This window comes from Macrobrachium nipponense, chromosome 2 (assembly GCF_015104395.2).
Source record: "Macrobrachium nipponense isolate FS-2020 chromosome 2, ASM1510439v2, whole genome shotgun sequence".
Taxonomy (NCBI): Eukaryota; Metazoa; Arthropoda; class Malacostraca; order Decapoda; family Palaemonidae; genus Macrobrachium; species Macrobrachium nipponense.
The window spans coordinates 52505444-52526896 of record NC_087201.1 but is presented as its reverse complement, the minus strand read 5'-3'; the positions used below and the strand labels follow the sequence as shown (position 1 = coordinate 52526896).

At 43.1% G+C, this 21453-nt stretch overlaps 1 protein-coding gene across 1 annotated transcript; it reads right to left on the bottom strand.

Moving 5' to 3' along the window:
- Positions 1 to 18194: 18194 nt before the first annotated feature.
- On the bottom strand, positions 18195 to 19960 carry LOC135221179 (uncharacterized). Its single transcript, XM_064259002.1, has 2 exons — positions 19855 to 19960; positions 18195 to 19225 (listed from the first exon to the last, which is right to left on the bottom strand). The coding sequence occupies exons 1-2, from the start codon at positions 19958 to 19960 to the stop codon at positions 18195 to 18197; spliced, it is 1137 nt and encodes a 378-aa protein (XP_064115072.1).
- Between the last annotated feature and the right edge of the window lie 1493 nt (positions 19961 to 21453).

The following is a 21453-nucleotide window of genomic DNA, read 5'->3' as shown; positions in this document are numbered from 1 at the left end:
CTGGCGACCGCAGGTCCGCGACTTGTTCCACCGCTCTTCTTGTCGATCCATCCTGTTGAAGGAGATCGAACAAGGACTTTCCTTCTTTTCTTTTCCTTCTTGGTAGGATGGGAAAGAAAGGTCCTCTGGGTCGTCGTAAAAGAGGAGGAATATCTAAAACAGGGGAATCTTGTACCCCTGCTTACCACGATCTTGAGGGACCCAATGAGTCCGTGTCTCTCTCCTCTCCACGCTCCCGCCGCAAAAATACTTCAGTCTGGGCTCCGACTGGTGTCTGAAAGACATGCTTTTCACTTGGAAGGGCTTTGGTTTAAAAGAAGCTTCTTCCTCGTGAAAACCCTCTCCCTCCTCCTCCTCGAGGAGCTGCCTCATCGATGGGGGGAAGCCCCACGAAAGGGCTTTACTTTCTTCGGTGGACGAAACTGCAGCCGAAGATGTTGAAGGTCCAGGCCGACCCGTCTTGTAGACTGGGCCTCAAAAGATCCTGCGTAGCCCTTCTCTTGTAGGCTGTTCGTTGCAGGGCTCCCTTTACCAAAAAGTCTGGGGGAAGAGATGGTTCGAAAAGAGGCGAAAACAAAACAAGTCCCGCTTTCTGAGCTGGCGTCACTGAACCGAGCTGTGAAGTTTGCACAGCAAAAGCTCTCTTTTTTAACAAAGCTGTCCCAAAAGTGAGATACTAAGTCTTTTTTCCCTTTCCACCCCCGGGAACCCATCCCTGACTGGCTTTGTCCATACATGCTAACGACGCTGGACAGCTCCCCCAGAACTAAGAGCTTCTGGGTCTTCTCCGCTGTAATCCAAAGAACTCCCAAACCCAACCATCAAGGGAAGTTTGAAGACTTTCCCAGCGTCCTAAGCATACCCTTTCAGGATGATGGTCTGTCTCCGACGCGGTCCCAAGTTGCCTTGGCAGAGGGTAAAAAGTGACCTCCTCCTGTAAGTCTAACAAGGCCTGGAGAAATCTTCCTTGAGCCGACGAACGGGAAGGGGTAACGAACTCCCACTTCGTCCTTGGTCTTATACCAAATGCCTCCTTTTAAACCACTAAGTCTAGTAGGAGGCAAGGGCGAAGGTTCGTCCTTGGGCCATTGGTCTCTCCTTCTTCCTTATCATCCAAGTCCACTGGAGCTTTCTTGAAAGCACGTTTTCCGTCCGAGTAGAGAAGTCTTCATACTCTACGAACTCCGGGATTTTTCCCCCGTTTTGTGTCGATGAAGAAAACTGGTGAAGGAGGAGACTTGGGAGCTGCGGGCTGAAATTTGTCCCCTCAAAAGAAGAATGCCAAGAGTCTGACTATGGACGTTTGTAACTCCTAGGGTACGAGGGGCTGGTAGCAGGTTCCATCTTCACCCGATTCAGCCGAACTAACCCAGGTTACCCTTGTTCTCCTTCTTCTCTTCCAAAGGAATAGGAGAACGTCTGTCCAGGCGAAGGCCTTCCTATTGGCGGTTTCTTAGCCAAGATCAAAGGAACCCCTCTCCTTGCAACGCTGCAGCCTTATCCACTGCTGTCTTCTTTCTGACGCTTACTGCTCGCTGATGGCAGAAGCGTCCTGTAGGCGGACGAGCCCGTCTTTCCCGGCGGCAGTCCCACCCTACCCTAAAACCCGAGAAGCGTCTTTACCTCTCTTTCGCTGGTCAATACGTGTCCATGAGCGCGTAACAAAGTGTCTGGGGGTAATAATTCCTTGTTCAAAGAATCCCCGAAACGAGCGTCTTGAAAGGATGGTCCTGGACGTCCTGGCTGAAACTTGCCTGCCCCAAGAAGCGTCCCTGTTCTATCGTCCTGAGAGGCGGCCTGCCGATCGTCCTTGTGTAGGCGTCCCTGGCTGAGCGTTGCCTGACTAACGTCCTGCCTAGCGTCCTGGCCAAGCGTCCTGAACGAACGTCCTGCCGAGCGTCCTGACGAACGTCCTGCCTAGCGTCCCTGGCCAAGCGTCCTGACGAAACGTCCTGGCCGAGCCGTCCCTGACGAACGTCCTGCCTAGCGCGAGCGGTCCCGACAAGCATCTTGCCGAACGGTCCCTGCCAAGAGCGTCCTTGCCAAACAAAGCGTCTTCAAAAACGCTCCTTGTCCGTAACGTCCTTCTATAAAGACGAACGAGATCGGTCGGAATCGCTGAATGGAAAGAAGACAAAGATCGGCCGAACGGAGACGCAGGAGGCGAAGGCCAACGGAGACTAAAAACAAGTGCTTAGATCCCTTTACTTTCAGGCAGTACTAAACAAGGGTCCTTCCTCCGCTTAGGCTCGACGTTGCTGCTGGTGCAAGTCCCTCTGCGCCATAAGCTGGGAATAGCTGGTCCTGAAGGGACAAAAGAATGTTCTTCGTTTGGGCGAAGAATTGAGGAACGAGGAAGGCAGGACTGGTCCTGTGAAAGAAACACCGAAAACGAAGGGGCGAGGGGACGCCTCCTTCCTTCTCAAAGGAACAGCTACCTGTTTCTCAGGTGTACGCGGCCGCCTTGATGCCGCGGGGCCCCTAAGCGTCCTCAAAAATCGGTGGATAAAGAATGCAAGGTCCCTGGACCATCGGGTCGTATACATGGACTCAGGCTACGAAAGAGAGATGTACATCATAAGGCGTCTTTCCTAACGAAAGCGGCGTGCAAAAGAAGGCGCACGTGCAAGGCGGTCGCGTAGCCGCTCCGGGAGAGACGCAACTCTCGAAATAGTAAAACGTCCTCTTTAACGGACGAGAGTCTCTCCGAGCGCTCCACCCCTTGCGCGGGGTGGAGGTACGCTTCGGAGGACGAAAAAGCAATCCTTACAAGACGCGTGCTCGTGCACGGTCCTTGGCAGCCTGGGTCTTTGCTACAGGTGGGCTGCCGAAGGGACGCCATATTCAGGTGGGAAGCCCCCGTAACCCTCTTGCTCTTTTCGACATACCTCCTCCCTGGGTCTTGGTGGAGTCTTGTATAGGTTCTAGGCCTACGAAGCATTATGGGGCCGATCCTGGAGCCCGCCCCCTTCCACCAAACACTGGGGGTGGCACGATCACACCACTTGCACCGAGCCAGTTTCCAAGCTTTGTCCACTTTGGTCTCCAGAGTGCGAAGGGACTCCAAAATCATTAGAGAGAAGCATCCGCTCCTCCCGACACAGAATCAGGAGCCCGAAAGGCAAAACACAGGTTTTTAGGGGTTGTAAACACTAACAGGTTGTTTAGTGGCAGGAGAAACGTTAGTCCCTTTACCTTTGGAAGAACTCCTTGAGGGAAGACCTCCTGATCCTATCGTCGCGCTCCAATTTAAGGCGATAGGACTCATTATGCTCTCCATTCATCATCAGTCAATCTCTCCACATTCCTTGCACCGAATGATCCAATCAACAATGAAGCCCCCCTACAACGCAATACATACTGTGTGGGGGGTGGTCCTACCTCGATGCTTTCGGTATCCTCACCTTAAACAATCAGCACTCACACACACTCTGAAACTCACACCACTTGAATCCAGACATATCTTATAGAGAAAAGTCAATCCAAAACGTCAAAAAAAACGGTCCACTATCGCGCCATGCCAATTCAACAATCCCCAACAATTCAATACCAACAAAATCAATCAGATACTTAGAAAACGAAGTCCAAATTTCCCAAAAATCCTGAGCAGAGGTCTGTAAACAGATTTTGTTTAACCGACCGGCGACAGAAAAAATATGAATAGAAAATGGGTAATGGTTCCTGATATCCGCCTCCCAGGCGGCGGGAATGGGTACTACCACCACTGGTCCGCCCACTGCGTGTGGCCGCGAGTTTTTGGAAATTTCCTGTCTGGACGTCAGAAATACAGCCTATATATATATCTTGTCAGGTAGTGGTCATGAACAAACCACAACTGTTAGTCCCAGCCGTGAAAACATATTCCAAAAAATATGAAATCGGAAATGAAACAGATGTGGTTTATTTTAAGACTTTGCAAAAGCTTTTGATAAACGTAGACCATAATTATTATTAGCGAAGCAAATTTAAAAAGAAAAACACAAATATCGTGGATAAAGTAAGGAAGATGGTTAAAAGAATTTTTACACAACAGAAAAACAGATAGTTATTGCAAACCGACGAGAAATCTGATGAAGCCAAGGTAATGATTCCTGTGTGCCGCAAGGTACGGTGTTAGCTGCATACTGTTTGTTATTATGCTTGAAGACATAAGACCAATAATGTTAAGGATTCCGGTAGTGAGTTAAGTTTTTTCGGCAATGATACACAACGAAAATAGTAAGAGAAATTACTTGTGATGAAGATAGGAACGCTCTACAAAGAGACCTTAACAAACGTATAATGATTGGGCAGAGTAAATAGGAATGGTATTTAACTCTGAAAATTTTAAATTTGAATCAATTAAATTATGGCGTCAGAGAAAGAAAGCTATAATGCATATAAGGGTGACCTAATTAATGGAGACCGTCACAAATAAGGAAGCAAGTTAAAGACCTTAAGGACCTTGGGTGATGATGAATAGGAACATGTTATTGCAATGATCAAATAGCAACTCTTGTTGGCAAAAATTTAAAAGTAAAGCGAAAATGGGAATGGTTTGTTGTACGGCAGCTTGGCCAAAACAAGAAAAGCTGAAGCCCCTGTATGGTGTTAATGCTTTAGTAAAGACATATGTTGTGCGTGGGGAGACTTTCCACCATTGTTACATAGTTGCCGGAATGTATACGTGAGTATCTTGGTACCCTGCGTTCTAATACAAAACACAAGGAGTCAATTAGTGCAAAGTCGCAAATATTATGAGTCGTACAAACAAATAGAGAGTGTTTACAAGGTCCTTTACACGAAATAGGAAGAAGGTTAAGGACCTAGACTACTGGGAAAGACTACAATACTTAAAATTATATAGTCTTGGAAAGGGAAAGAAGAGAACGCTACATGATAATTCAGGCATGGTAAAACAGATAGAAGGAATAGCAGAAAAGATATTCATTGGACTAAAAATATCAGAAAGAGCCAAGCCAGAGGTAGATTAATAGTGCCCAAAAAATTATACCAGGAAAAATAACGGAAAGCACGACAGGATAATTAATCCACTACGCCCATAGGCCATCGAATAATGCAGCGTCTATTCAATGCGTTTGCCAGGCTCCATCTGAGGAATAAATTTTATCCCAAAGGAAAAAGGGTGGTGGGGGGGGTGGGGACGTAGATGTGTTTTAAGAATAAGCCTCGACAAATATCTAAACTGCATCCCGAGCCATCCAAGATTGGAAGATGCAAAAATATACCGGAATATGTAACTAGCAATAACTCTCTGGTAGACATTTAAGAAGTGCCCTCACACTGAGGGACCTGGTCAACCCGAACAAGATGTAAGGGTCTGTAAAGGTAAGGTAAGGCGTCCTCGCTCCAGGTTTGGCGCTTTGGTGCCTGCCTGGCGCCTTGCCCGCCTGCCTGGAGCTTCGCGCCTTGGGTTGGCGCCTGGCTGGCGTCCTCGCGCCCGGTTTGGAGTGGGCGGCCTTGCCCGCCTGCCTGGAGCTTCGCCGCTGGCTGGTACTTCGCGCCTCGCTCCCTGCCTGGCGCCCTACGCGCCTGGGTGGCTCCTCCCCACTTGCCTGGAGCTTCGAGCTTGGTAAGAGTCTCGAGGATTTGTCGGCCAATGTCCACAGCTGGACACTCTTATCTGTCCCTATATTTTTGTTTTCGCATCTAGCGCTCTGTGTCAGGTTTGGTAGGCCCGGTCTTTCTCCTCATCATACAATGACAGTGTTTCTTGGGGCTGTCCCTGCAGGGTTTCTTCTTCCTTACTTGAACTGTGTCAAAGGAAGGTCTTGAGTTCCCGCCTTCTCAGTTAATGAACGAGAAATTGTTCCTTCACTACTGAGAAGGGAATACAAAAAGTTCAAGAACAAAGGCGAGTACAGAATCGCTGCCCACTCTGAGCGGTGGGAGACCGCTTTGGTTAAAAAAGACACTATATCTTGTTCCTCTTTTTAAGAAAGACCTGCTCCCAACAAAGAGGAAGATCATCAACCGAGCCATCCTGAAACCGCTTTGTGTCTATACAAGACAAAATAACACGCAAGGACTTCTGGTTCGGAGTCCTTCAGAATCATGGGCTTTCTTGGACATCACCCCAAGGGAACCAATCTAAGAAGTTGAAAACTTCCAAAGACATGAAAGAAGTCCCTTGAGGAGATGGTCCTCAGTTCTGAAATGCCCCAAGTTTATACGGGCAGAGTTTCAAACCCTTGTCTACGGTGAAGCGTCAACTAAGGTCGAAAAGTCCGCTTTCTGAACGTAGACGGAAGAGAAACATACCCCATATTCTCTCCCGTCCTGATTATCAAATGCCTCTTTTAACCAGCTAGTCTCGCTGGAGGCATGCAGAAGACCGTTCTAACTAACTCCTTCTTCAATTCATCCAAGAGTCTAAAGACTGAAGAGCCCTCTTCATCGAAATGGCGGGCTTCATTCTAAGAAAAAACGAAGATTTCTTCGTCTTTGCACTCGAGAAAAGAGAGCGCGGAGAAGGAGGAGAGGCAGGAGTCAAGCCGTCTCCATACTCCTCTAGAAGCACAAGGCTGTCAAAACATTATAGTTCGACAGTCCTTCTCTTCCTTGATACTCCTCCTCCGAGTTTTACTTCTAACTCGGGGTCTAGATGAGTCTCCGCTGCTAATTCAGTACGTCTTTCCTCTGGAGGAGACAAACTCCTAATAGGAGAGGGGCTAAGGGAATGATATTCCTTCCTCTTCCCCGCTTTAATAGTCCTGGAAGGCGCCAACAGCCCAGGCTTCTCTCCATAAATGGGATGACGCTTCCCGCTTTGGATGACGCTTCTAGTCAGCCAAGCGTCCTGGCTGACGCCTCCCGTTTGTGTGGCTGCTGACGTCTGGATGACGCCTCGCGCCTGGAAGACGCTTTGCTCTCAAAAGGCGTCCTAACTGGCGCCAAAATTTTGGTTGGAGCCTCGCGTCTAAAAGCAGCTTTAAATGACTATTCATGTCTTGACGACGTCTCACGTCTCTCTGGCGTTACGTGTCTTCCGTAAGATTCTCCCGATCTCGCTCTCGAAACCGAAGCCTCTGCGATATGTTTGGAAGCTTCACGTCTGCATGACGCCTCTCGCTTCGCAGGGGAGAGAGGCGATTACTTCTTGATTGGAAGCACAACGTCCTTCCTACGAGGCGCTAACACTCCCACCAAAGAGGCCAGTTGCTCTTGTACTGGCAAGATAATCTTCCTTGAAGCTTTTCCCACGTCATCTTCAATCGGGGGAGAAGTAGGAAAAGGAAGCAGTCTATAGGAAGCCTGTTCGTCTTCTCACAACTCTTTCCAATAAATGTTAAACATGTTAACAGTTATTATCGTCGATCGAGAAGGATCTCTTTGTTAACGCGAATAGGAGCGAAAAAAAGAGATTCTCGATGCTCTATGCGATATGAGAGTGTCGTGGAAATGGCCTAAGTGATTAAATGGGTAACGAAATCAGGAACGAATCTTGCCGTTACCGAGCTTGGTGTCCGAGAGTCTACTGGAACTCCCTAGGTTAATAACTTCGCTTAAAACGAGAAAATCTTGGATGGTGCTCTTGGCTCACTGCGCCAGGCTGGCGCTTCTGGCGCAAATTTTGTGCCAGGTTGGCGCTTCTGGCGCAAATTTTGCGCCAGGCTGGCGCTTCTGGAGCATTGCGCCAGGCTGGCGCTTCTGGAGCATTGCGCCAGGTTGGTACTTCTGGCGCGTTGCGCCAGACTGGCGCTTTCTTCTAATTCTTTTTATGTTATGTGCCAGAACACCTGTGCCTTTATGGTACCCGACATCCTTTCACATGTTAATTCCGTTCTTAGTAGGAAAAAACTTTATATACGTAGTATAGTCCACTCAGGGAAACAAGTTCTGCCCCAAAGAGAATGTTTACCCATCCGACTCATCCATCTTCTTCTGAGCAGGTACTCTAATAAGCTATGCTTTCGTAAGCCTGAGAGCATTACATAATATAATGTTCTGCTGCGATAGAATCCTTTAATAATGTTACCTACGGTAAACAGCATTGAAAGGTTGTACTATCTCTCTTATTGAAAGCTTCTTAGCAAAAGGCATACAATATTTATTTATGTTAGCTTAACTATCCCCTCAATCCGAGGTTAAGACCGCGATTGTAGGGGAGAGATACGGAAAGGCGTACTGCGTTGGTCTCAGGCTCTCAGCGAAAGCAGTCCCCGCTTACTCTTCCAGAGTTGCCAGCTACTCCAATTAATAAAGGAATTTAATAAAATTATTATCGAACTTCAGGAAGTTCTTATTAAAGCATATTTAAGCGAAACAAGACTTCGATAAATCTAGAAGCTAAGTAGGTGTGTCTTAACAATCCCTTTAAGCGTAGTCCTTCCTAGGAAAGACGTAGAAGGATACTTGTAATTGAGTTGCACAGAAAAGAAGTAACTACGGTATGTGTTTATGATTTGACCGTATCGTATTCTCATACAGCAGAAACTCTACTACCTTCTACTATCTTCATTCTTTTCGTTAATAGAACGATAGAAAGAGTATATATATATATATATATCCTTAAGGAACGAAGTTAATCAAGGAACTCTTTAAATCTTCGTGATTTCTTCATAAATCGCGGAAGAGACAGAATTCCTGTTCATCACTAGGGTTTACGGAAGGAAGTAGATATTTTCTATCCGCCATCATACCCAAACATCGATGAGATCTTAAGAAAAACTCCCAAAGCTCTTGCCTCCTCAAAACGAGGGAAGAGCATGGATGAAGGAGAGAGTCCGCATTGAGAGGAACTGCCTAACAAAGGAGTCTTCTGAATAATGAAAAGGGGCTTCTCTTAGTATCAGAATCCTTCTGACAAAAGCAACGGCCGCCTGTGCGACATCTTGCACATTTGCCAGGGGAAAGTTGTTCAAGTTAAAAATTCAAAGAGGAGTCTCGCGACTGACCTCTCTCTCTAATGAAGATTTTTGAAATCTTCTGATGCCTGGCGTCTGGATCCTTGCGCCTAGCGCCTGGATAGTTCCGCGCGCCTGGAATGTTCCGCACGCTAGAAAGGAGACTCGCTCCTGGACGTTCGCTTGCGTGGAAGGTCCCGTGCGCCCTAATAGATCCGAGCGCCTCTAGTCTTGTTATACGAGCCTCTTGCCAGAAACGTTTCAATGGAAGCATCCTTCTGATTGCCATTCTACTATAAGGCTCCTTAGTTAAGCCGTCTGTTTTCTCTTTGAAGGCGCCTTGCGCCAAGAAAAAGTTCTGGAACGCGGCTCGCGTTTATCTGTATGAACGAGGCTCGCGCTAGTCTGTTGGAACGCGGCTCGCGCTAGTCTGTTGGAACGCGGCTCGCTGCTGGCTGTTGGAACGTGGCTCGCGCTAGCTTGCTGGCTGGCTCTCAGCCTCTCGCTCAGTGAGTCAGTGTTCTCTTATACAGAGAACGAGCCAGATCGTCCGAACTTCTAACATGTACATTCTTCGTCTTTTCGGATGTAAGATGAAGAAACGGAAGAACAGACGCACTTTTTAAAGGCTGCCTTTGCAATGGCTATCCCTGGCAGTCTGGGACGTTTTACAGATCCTGCCGAGGGAACGCCCGATCGGTGGGGATTCTCCATAACCTCCGTAAGGCTTTCGACTTTCCTTCTCCTCTGGGCTTGTGAGTTTTGGAAGAGGTCTAGGCCTGAGAGCGGAGACAGACCGATCGAACGCACCCTCTACTAATTAGGACGCCTTTCCAATGGCGAACTTGGCAGTCTGGGACGTTTCTACAGATCCTGCCGAGGGGAACGCCTGATCGGTGGGGATTCTTCCATAACCTCCGTAAGGCTTTCGACTTTCCTTCTCCTCTTGGGTATGTGAGCTTGGAAGAGGTCTAGGCCTGGGAGCGAAACAGAGCCGAACAGAACGCACCCTCCACTGCACTAACAGTAAAATCACTTCTTACCTTTCAATAGCTCGTATTTTGAGCTACATTCCTTTGTCTTCAAATTGCAATATGAATTTGAAGATTCTGTGAAGTAAGAAGGAGATGAGGATACCACACTACTAGTAATGTTAATGCTCTAACTGCTCGTTAGTACGAGAGCTATATAAACTTCTAAAGGAAGCGTAACTATTCTTTCCTTACATCGTCAAGAAGGAAGTTAGCTCATCAATTCTAACACTTACTACACGTTATTATGAATAAATATTAAAATTTTCCTTCTTGCAAACTATGTGATTGTCTACCGAAAAGTTCGGTAGTTACACGTAAACAATTCTTCGAAATTTTCGAAGCCAAAGTTATCAAAACAAATTAATATGCGTATGCCGAACCAAAGATCCAGTACTTCCCTGCAAAAGATAGCCCAGAAGATCGATGGCGATGAAATCCAAAAATCAAGTCAGGAGGAACTGCAAACGTTGTTTACATTCCAAGCGACAGAAAAAAATATGATAGAAAACAGGAATGGTTCCTAATCCTGCCACCCAGGGCAGCAGGACGGTAGATCACCTGGACCTACCTGCAGCTTTGTGTGCCGCGAAATTTGAATTTCTGTCGGGGACGACGGAGTCTTAGCTATGTATATATCTGACAGGTAAGTTGATTGTATGAAAACCATCATTAGTGATGAATAAGGTCTATACATATATCCATTACCATCATTAAAATAACTTGGATATGCACACCCCACTCATTTGATTTTGAGAAAACGATCGTTTCCATGTTTTAAAATATTTGTTATAGTATTTGTATTGTCTCCCACCAACAAAACTCACTTTACCATAGAAAACCTCAAAACTGGTGGGATAAAAGGAACAAAACAGTAAATGTGTTACATGGCTTGAAAGAAGATCAAACATAGACAGGGACACATCCTAATCTAACCTTGTCAGGAGACTTTACCCCTTAGAACCACCCAACATGACATCATGCAGAGGCTAGCGGCATCAAATATGCAGTAATATGCTACCCTACCAAAAACACATTAACATGTGGTTTGCAACCAAACTTGGTGACTTAATCATTCTAGACATCATTGTATACTGAGAACAAAAAATGTGGATCTAAAACCTTAGTACTAGTTGCCATCTATTGCCAAACAAAGCTACCATAACTTTCAGTAATCCTACAGTTTAGTGTTCAAATTCGCTGTTCCCTTGTGTGTGTTCGTTTATGTTTTCTTTCCTATTTTCAGTAGATCTAAGTAATTGCTGTGTTGGGCATTTTCTTGGAAATTTACTTTTTCTAAAGAATTTGGTAGCTTAGTATTAAGAATTTACTACTATTTTTTGTCCACCAACTGTAATTAACCCCCCCCCCCCCCGAGGCTGGTACTATAAACAGCAAAATAGCTACATTTGTCCCCACATTTCCTAGTGGCTTTCGTATTTGCGGGACTGTTCCTTGCAGTCCGTGCGGTGTTATTACTCAGAAATACCCATTTTCAATTTTCTTTCAAAAGATCTGCAAACAGAAGTAAAGGTAGTATATTAAAAATCAGCAGTTTACCAGCTCACACAAGCTGAAATTGTAAATTAAAAGGTAATACTTCTGCAACTCAAACGAATACTACCTAGTATAGCTAGTAGATTCACATCAACTGTCCATCTGATGTCTAGGCTAGTTCCTTATGATGCTCCCGATTGGCTGTTGATAATCCAATCACAGGGCTGGAAACTCTCAGTCTCTCTTGACTGTTCACATAGGCAGGATGTAACTACTATGTTCCACCTCTTCTGAGGGATACTTTTGAAAGAAGTTTCCCTCAAGAAAGGTAGAACATACTCCCATACTGCCTATATGAACTCTCAAGGGAGACTGACAGTTTCCAGCCGTGACTGGCTTATCAACAGCCAATCAGGAGTGTTGTACGGGACTGGCCTAGATATCAGATGCACGGTTGCCCATAACTGTGTTTGTGGAGTGAGCGCTTAGGAGCCAGAACCCTTGCTCATCAGCAGCCATTTTTTGATAAATCTGAAAAAAAATTAGCAGTTTACCTAACTGCATATAGGCTAGCTACCTAGAAGCAGAACTTTACAATGTTCTCAAAATTCAAGGGTAGTAGCTAGGTATATAGCCTAGGTCCCTGTATCCTGTGAGACATAGGTATAGGTATTTTTGTTTATTTACTACGTTCCTAGTTTATGACCCTTGTTTTTATACAATCTCTGCTTCTGTAAGCAGACAAACTGCTAATTTTTTCATCGTTTTCCAGGAGTCAAAATCTGTGCTGACCTTGGCTTTACCGAATGCAGTGAATTTGGGCCCCTAAACTGTAGGAGGGATTACCCAAATTTCAAACTACTACCTAGGTACTAGTAGTACCTACCTAGTAGGTACCTAAGTACTAGGGAGTAGTACCTACTAGCCTAGTAGTAGCTAGGTACCTAACTCGATTAAATTTAGTCCCCTAAATATAGCTAGTAGTTAAGATCTGCCATAGCCAACGAGCCAGGTATACTAGGTAACTACCTACTATATTTAACTCTGGCAATGGGTCATGTTTTAAAATAAACTGACTTAAGGGAAAGCAAATCGGTAGCTAGCTAGCTACTACCTACCTAGCCCCTGTACAACACAACTGTGATACTGTTGGCCAATTCAATGTCACATTTCACTAATCTTATTACTACGTGTGCATGTGATATAAGTCACACAGCATAAGTTCAAGGTAATGTCAGGCCTGAAGGGAGGTAAGAACAAAACTTTCGTAAACCAAACCAGCCGAGGTGACCCTCACCAGTTATTTTGCTCGTATTCGGTTTAGGCATGACGGCATCGGTGGCAGTGAATGTCTGATTACGAACGGTGGTTTGGTGGAGTTGCCTCGCGCCACGGGCTGCAGAGCGGGCAACGGCTTGCACTGGACGTAACAGGTTCGCAGACATTTTCTAGGCCTGGACGAGAATAACGTCACGTAGGCTTGACGACAGCACCAGCAGATAGTCACTATAAAGGTACTATTACGTTACTAAGTCCGCGTTCCAGAGTGAGACCCGAGGACGTTTACTATTTTGTATTGCTTCGTTCATGCTGTAGCTCTGAATACTTCTTGTACTAAATATTTAATTGTATTGTAATTATAACTTAAAATGTATTTCTTTATAAAATACTATTCATGGCGTTTATGTCCAAAACTTTTGTCACGAGCCATTACCTTTGTTGTTTCTTGCGCACAGTTTTAATATTGTTGGGTAGAAAGATTGGAATCGTTATCTATTTATTGTATTTTTTTCCCAACGCCGTTCGATTATTCAACTGATATACATATATATTTTTGTTACATTTGCATATCAAAGAAACATAAACCGGAGCTATCAAGTAAATTATAATAATCCTTTGCAAACCTTCAATGACTGTCAATAGCCGTTTATTTGCTCATTTATTAGAGACGACCATCTTGGTAGGTATTACATAAGAGTAACTAAAGATGTTCTTAATTTATATCTTTACACTTGCGTCTTACAAAATTAACAGACTCTGAGAATTTTTGCATCATAATTTTCGCTCTGTGAAGTCATTCTCGTTACGTTAACTTAAAAGGTGACACTATTCTTCGATCAGCTGATCAAAGTAAACAAATAAAAGTATCTGAGGACATATCAATGAGGTGCTTAATGATAATTTTCTGCAATGATTCTAAGTTGGGCTTCATTGTGTTCAGCTCTATCTTTAATAAGGGGCGATGGTTTGTGGTATATAATAACCTTATTACGGAATTATTTCTTACCATTGATCTTGCGGTGGTATACAAACGAAAGTCTTACAGTCGCGTGATATAGCGTAAAAGGAGTGGTCAATTCTTCATCAGCTAGCGATATAACCGTCATGCCAAGTAGTATAATGACTTAAATGATCTTTTAAAGGAATTCATCCTTGTGATATAGAAAATTTGGATAACTTGACATATTAAAACATATATCTTAACAACTATCATAATCATTCTTGATAATTATCAATCTATGTATGCAGAGAAAAATTGTCAATAAAGCTTTTGTGTATGTGTGTTTAGCAGCTTGAAAATATTATTAAGAAGGCCCCTAATAATGTTTTCTGTATGTCTGTTATGGGAATCTTCCCGATGTGCTTGAACAATAGGTGAGCTAAAAAAAAAATATTCATAGTGGCATGAGTCTTAAAAGGGAGAAACAAATCCACAGTCATGAATGTACATGCAGTACATTATATTTAAAGATAAATCTGTATAGAATGATTCTATTAGAGTTCCTTAATTTTTCAATCCAGAAAGCTATCTGTACCGACATATTTTCTTAAAATATATATATATATATAGTACCTACACACACACACACCAAACACACAACACACACATATATATATATATATATATATATATATATATATATATATATATATGTGTGTGTGTGTGTGTGTTGTGTGTGTGTGTGTGTGTAGGTACTATATAATATACATATATATTTTAAGAAAAATATGTCGGTACAGATAGCTTTCTGGATTGAAAAATTAAGGAACTCTAATAGAATCATTCTATACAGATTTATCTTTAAATATAATGTACTGCATGTACATTCATGACTGATTTGATTTCTCCCCTTTTAAGACTCATGCCACTATGAATATTTTTTTTTTTAGCTCACCTATTGTTCAAGCACATCGGGAAGATTCCACAACAGACATACAGAAAACATTATTAGGGGCCTTCTTAATAATATTTTCAAGCTGCTAAACACATACATACACACACAAAAGCTTTATTGACATTTTTCTCTGCATACATAGATTGATAATTATCAAGAATGATTATGATAGTTGTTAAGATATATGTTTTAATATGTCAAGTTATCCAAATTTTCTATATCACAAGGATGAATTCCTTTAAAAGATCATTTAAGTCATTATACTACTTGGCATTGACGGTTATATCGCTAGCTGATGAAGAATTGACCACTCCTTTTACGCTATATCACGCGACTGTAAGACTTTCGTTTGTATATATATATATATATATTATATATATATATATATATATATATATATATATATTATATATGTGTGTGTGTGTGTGTGTGTGTGTGTGTAGAGCATATGCATAACTGTGGATTTGTCTCTCCAATAACAAAGAGTGTATATTTTTAAAGAATTTTAGTGCCAAATAATAATAATAATAATAATAATAATAATAATAATAATAATAATATGGTAACAGCAACTATGCCTGTTACAAAGGGAAAGTGCTGGAATTATTTCTTGTATTGTGAATAGTATAGCGAGAATTAAATTACTTTGTTACTGTGACCGATTTTGCAAAAAAAAATCAGAAAATAGAAATCTATCAAAACAAGGACAGACAATTAATTAAGTTACTTATATATCTTTTCTCTCTGCAAAGATGCAAATAGTCGTTACAGTTCTCCCTTGTCAGGTGAAGCTGCAAGTGAAAGGTAAGTTCTACGGTACAAGCAGGAACTTGATCTAACAACTATAAATAGATTTACATCAACCGTGCATTTGATGTCTGGGACAGTCCCTTACGACGCTCCTGATTGGCTGTTGATAAGCCAATCAGAGGGCTGGAAACTCTCGGTCTCTCAAGAGTGTTCACATAAGTAGGACGTGTGATCCACCTCTCATGAGGGATACTTTTCAAAGACGTATCCCTCAGGAGAGATGGAACATAACTCCTACCCATGTGAACTCTCGGGAGAGAAAGGGAGTTTCCAGCCCTGTGATTGGCAAATCAACAGCCAATGAGGAACATCGTAAGGGACTGGCCTAGACATCAAATGCACGATGTGAATCTATTATATAAGCAAATGTGACAGAAACATGTTTGGCATTTATGTTAACATGGTACATTCTTCAGCAAGTCCCCAATTTCCTCATTGTTTTTGTTTGCTATTAGATTAGATGAAACTAATGGTTTTCCATTGTTGCCTATTAAGAATTTCCCTCTTAATTCTAGTGCATGCTTACGAAGTCTCACACTTCTTAGTTTTCTGTAAAAGAAAACTATTGTGCCGGCATTGTCTGTCCGTCCGCACTTTTTGTATCCGTCCTCAGATCTTAAAAACTACTGAGGCTAAAGGGCCGCAAATTGGATTGTTGATCATCCATCCTCCAATCATCAAACTTACCGAATTACACCACTGTAGCCTCAGTGCTCAGTGGTAATTTTATTTAAGGTTAAGGTTAGCCATGATCGTGCATTTGGTAACGCTGTAGGACAAGCCACCACCGGACCCTGGCTGAAAGTTTCATGGGCAGCGGCTCATGCAGCATTAATACGTTTCTCCAGCTATCCATCATGATGACACTGGAATTCCGTTCGGCACATTAATCAGTCAACCTTCGGACAAGACAACATGCGGGTCATTATAATTGTTTTGCTTCTAGACCGTGGGGGTGGGGCTACCTTGAAGCCATCTCTCGTGCAGTCATCGGTCAGGATATGTGGTGGAGGCATAAGGCGTAGGTACACACATAAGTTTCAGTCTTGCAGTTATCCCTCCCGATATGACTTCCTTGGATGTTTCTCCGTGCTAGCGCAGGATCAAAGTTTGGAACTGGAATATAAAATTTAGGCCAAGTGCTGGGGCCTGTGGGGTCATTCAGTGCTGAGAATAATGTTGAGTCAACTGTTAGAAGAGGGTGGAAAGTAAGATGGAGGAAAGAGATTATGAATGAAGGCATGGTATAGAGAATGAAAAGGGTTGCCGCTGGGCCAAAAGGGATGCTGCAAAGCGATCTGAAGAAATGCTTGCAGTCCACCATGTGAGGTACACTGAGGGTACTATCCCCTAAGGAGCAGGATGTTAATGCCGAAGTTGTAACACTGGGTTTCCCCTCTCGTACCCGCTGTGGGAAATTTGTTTCGCTCAGTGGGAAGATCGAAGGAATATACTCTACAAATTACAAGGGTAATTCCTTCCACTGAGTGTTCTCTAGTAGTAATTTAGTAAATGGTATAAAACGGGCTGTTAAGCACACAATTCTTCCGTGCGCCTAACATGTTTTCAGACTTGTGCCAGAAAATCCAAAGGATTAATAATTGCTTGGTAAGCTTAAGTAGGCTAGTTAAATTCCGGTAAAAGTAATTCAGGTAAATGCAATTAATCTAAATAGGCTATGAATAAATCAAACCAAGGCCATAAATTCCCAGGGTAGTTCAGTTTGGTCCCAGAATTCTATTAAGTTCCGACCTGGTTAAAGTAAAATTAAAGTAAACTAATCCCGAATAGTAATGCTAAGTAAACAGACAGACCTAATTTCGACTAAATTTATTACTACGCCCATATAATTATATAAGCCTTTGTAAAATTATTAAATCTGAGTCTATGCCTAATTAATTCTCACAAAAACTCCACTATGTAAAAGGGCTTAAAATTTAGTCAAGTAAGAACAGTGTATTACGTCTTGAATAAGTAAGTTAAGTTAATACGTAAGTTAAACGTTAAAAGACGAAACCGTCTTCCTAACAAAAGTCCGTTGGCTCAAATCAGCCGTCCAATAATGGCGGTCTAGTCTTTGTGGAAAATTAGTATTTTGACCTACCTTCAAGTTAACCCAGTTTGGACACACACCTCTTAATTCACGTGTCAACTAAAAACAAATCCTATATATTTAATCAGCAAACCCAGCGACCTCTAATTGCATTCATGGAAATAAATTGGTACGTGATAAGAAATGTTATTCCACTTTACCGAATTTTCCGTCGACCGATCAGTGACGAAGGCTGTTAAAAGTTTGGTTGCAGATAAGGATTTCGGATAGGATGAGGTTTTAGGATAGGTACAAACAGGAAAGGAGATCATACAAACCAATTATTTAAAGGGTTATGAATTTCTAAACCCTACACAACGTAAATTAAACTTAAAAGGCGAAGTCGCCGACTTAGTTGTCGCCTTCTTCGCTCGCCGTCTGTTTGAACAAGGCCCAAAAAACCCGCGTCCGACCTAAGCCTACCCCTTGAAAAGGCCTATGTCAGGTCAATGGTTCTTATCACTCCCCAAATTAATTAAATAATTTCTTAAATAATTTGAAGGGACAGTTAAATCTATTTATTAAATCTATCTATCAAATATTTTAAATGCTAAGTAAAGTTAATCAAGTTATTCAAAATATAATATTAATTTTTCTGCAGAGCTTTATACTAAAGAAAATGGGTATAGTTATTTTGTAGCTCTTAGCAGTGACTTCGTTAAAGGTTAGAAAATGTATATGTACAAATAAATTTACAACATCCTCCCGGGGGAGATAACACAAAACACAGTTTTGTGTTAGGTTAAACAGCTTCATCATTAATCAACTGCTGTAAGAATCGCCTCGAGTTGGTGGCGGCTCTTCTCTTCGGTCTCTCTTCTGCTGGATAGCCTTTAGAATTTTGACTGTCTCTTAAATTTTTCTCCGCAGCTTCTACAGTATACATATCCTCTGGCTTAGAGACCTCCAGCGGGTAAAGTTTGTCAACTGACCTAGTTGTCTCTCCATTGCTGGTCTGTAGCTTCACAACTCTGACCAGTCCATCAGAGCTGGGCATCAGCTGAATGACCCTTGCCAATTTCCACATGCAACGAGGGGTGTCATTATGTACTAACACCACATCTCCTACTTTAATCTTGGTTTGGAATGGTTGGGTTGGATCCCCGTTGAAATAGTGTCTATCTCTCAGGGACTGCAAGTATTCCTTCTCCCACTGTTCTTGGAATGCATGTATTACCTGAGATACAAACTTGAATCTCTCATTACATTGTTTGTGGTCAAGCTCAAAATCTGGGTCATTCAGGTAGTCCCGGTCTATGGTAGTGGGTAACGAGTTTAACCGGTAGCCATACAACAGGTGAGAAGGGGTAAGGGCATCGACGGTATCTGGAGATGTAGCATCCACATATGTAAGAGGTCTATTGTTAATACGACGCTCTATCTCAGTGACAATGGTATTCAGTTCGTCAGAATTAATCCTCTTCTTGAATATAGCTTTCTTTAGTGCTGATTTCACACTGCCAACCATCCTCTCATAGAAGCCTCCTTGATGGGGTGCCCTAAGTGTGATGAATGTCCATTTACAATTTTCCCTAGTCAGTGTGGACTGTACGTCAGTGTCATCATACAAGGACTGAATCAAGGAAGAACCAGTTTTGAAGTTAGTGGTGTTGTCAGAAATCATTCGACGAGGGCAAGATCTTCGTGCAGTGAATCGCCTGAAGGAATTGAGAAAAGCAGTGCTGGTTAAGTCTTTTACCACTTCCAGGTGACAAGCTCGTGTTGAGGTACAAGTGAATACAACTATGTAAACCTTGTCTAGTTCTTTAGTGGCTGGATTGCAGATAAGAATTTGTCCAGTCCAAATCTACTCCGGTCACCTCAAATGGCCGGAGACTGTTCACTCTGCAAGCCGGTAGAGGTGGCGGAGGAGGCCTGCGCAATGCAGGTCCTTCCAGACGGTTACATAGGCGACACTTCGTTTTCATCTTCTTGACACACTGTCTCAGTCTTGGTATCCAGTATTCTTCTCTCACCTTGCAAATTGTGTCTTGAACGCCTGCATGAAGAACATTTTCATGTGCTTGAAAGTCCAGTCAAAGGAGAATTTGTAGGTAAAAGCAGAGGAAATTTACTGCTATATGGAAGGTGGTCCGCATTTTGTAGTCTCCCAGTGCATCGCAAAAGTCCATTCTCATCCAGGAACAAGCCTAGGCATTTAATTCTGGCTGGAATTTTGTGGGAATTCTTGTTAAGGTATGACAACTCCTCTGGGAAATACCGACTCTGTGTGAAGCCAATAAGAATTCGTAATGCTTCTGAGTTCTGTACTTCGACATTTTCAGAGTTTACGGGTCCCGAGTTCTTAGTTTTACGATTCCCAATGGTACGTTTAAGGAGCCTAGTGAACTTAATTACTAGCTTAGTGACATTTATAAGTTTAGGAAGGGAAGCGAACCTACGGATCTCTATGGGACAAGTAGCTTCTTCACTGACAACTGTAGTTAAAACTTCTTCAGGTGTTTCAGGTGAGTAGCATGTAGATACATCTGCCTGCTCTGGCCACATCTCTGGGTTTGGGAGCCAACTTGGGCCATGGAACCAAATTTGACTTTTCTTAAACTGCCGCATGGAAATTCCTCTAGAGACAAGGTCTGCTGGGTTGTCTTCACCAGTACATAGAGGTATTCACTTCAGTGACATTGACTTATCTCATTCACCCTGTTGCGGACATAGATGTTTTTAGATTTGTTGTTCTGAATCCAGTGTAGGGCAACTTTACTGTCAGACCATATGACAGTGTCAGTAATCTTGACACCATCGGCAGTGAAAACGGTTCTGAGGTAGTCAGCTATTTTGACTGCACTATAGTTGGCAGTCAGCTCAAGTTGTGGTATGCTTTTCTTTTTGAGAGGGGCGACTCTTGCTTTAGAGAAAACTAGGTTCGCACCTGCGTGTTGGTCCATCAAATAGGCTGCAGCCCCATAGGCCTTTTCACTAGCATCACAGAATACGTGAAGAGAGTAGTTGGTCCCTCTGTTGGCTGTGAAGCGTGGGAAATCCTGGTATGATATGTTCTCGAGGTCTTTCTTGATCTTCGACCGCTCTTCTTGAAGTTCTGGTGCCAAAACATCATCCCACCTTTTAGATAGTTTCCATATCTTTTGCATAAGAACCTTGGCTCGTACAATTATGGGAGCAAACAATCCTAGAGGGTCAAATACTTTTGAAAGGTTGCTCAAAAGTAGCCGTTTGGTAAGCGGAGCTTCCTCAAAGGTAGGGGGTTTTATGCTTAAGTGGTCAGTCTTGTAGTTCCAATGAAGTCCTAGAACTTTGACAAGATCTGAGCCTTCTGTTGTTCCATCACCTTGTTTTACCATTTCGTTGAAGGTTGGGTCATTACTGATCCATTCTCTTAAAGGCATTCCGGCATCTGACAGGACTTCCTTTGCAACCTTGTAAAGGCTGTAGAGGCTGACTGTTGTTGGTAAGGAACCAATTAAGTTGTCCACATAAAATTTGGCCATGAGGAAACTAACTTCAGGTGAAGTGGGGTGGGTTTCAAAGTGATGTTGCAAGGTTGACTGGAGTAAAAAGGGCGAGCAGGTGGCTCCAAAGAGCACTGATCTAAACCTATAGGCTTGAAGGTCCTTTTCATTGTTAAGATCTTTTAGCCAAATGAAACGTGTATAATCACGATCCCTAGGTTGGAGACCTACCCGTAAGAAGGCTTTGCTGATGTCTGCCGATACCGCAAATGGGTCGAGACGGAATTTCAACAACAAGTCGGTTAAATGACTAGTCAAGGATGGGCCAGAGTATAGGCAATCATTCAGGCTAGGGGCCTGCTTGTCCATCCGGGCACTTGCATCAAATACAATACGAATGGGCGTTGTAGTTGAATCCTTAATCACAGGTAAATGGGGTAAATAATGGACATTTGTCCGTTTTTGGTCTTCTTCTGGCACTGTTTCAATGAAGCCGAGAGACAGTTGTTCTTTGATGATCTGGTCATAAATTTCCAGATACTTATTAGTTTACTTCAGCTTGTGAATAGTACT

Excerpts from the sequence above, each read along its gene's own strand:
- LOC135221179 (XM_064259002.1), bottom strand. The coding sequence starts at position 19,960 with ATGTGGCCAGAGCAGGCAGATGTATCTACATGCTACTCACCTGAAACA. Across the intron at positions 19,226-19,854 it reads TACTTGTCCCATAGAGATCC|CCACTAAAGAACTAGACAAG; the intron begins GTAGGTTCGCTT and ends TCTGCAATCCAG.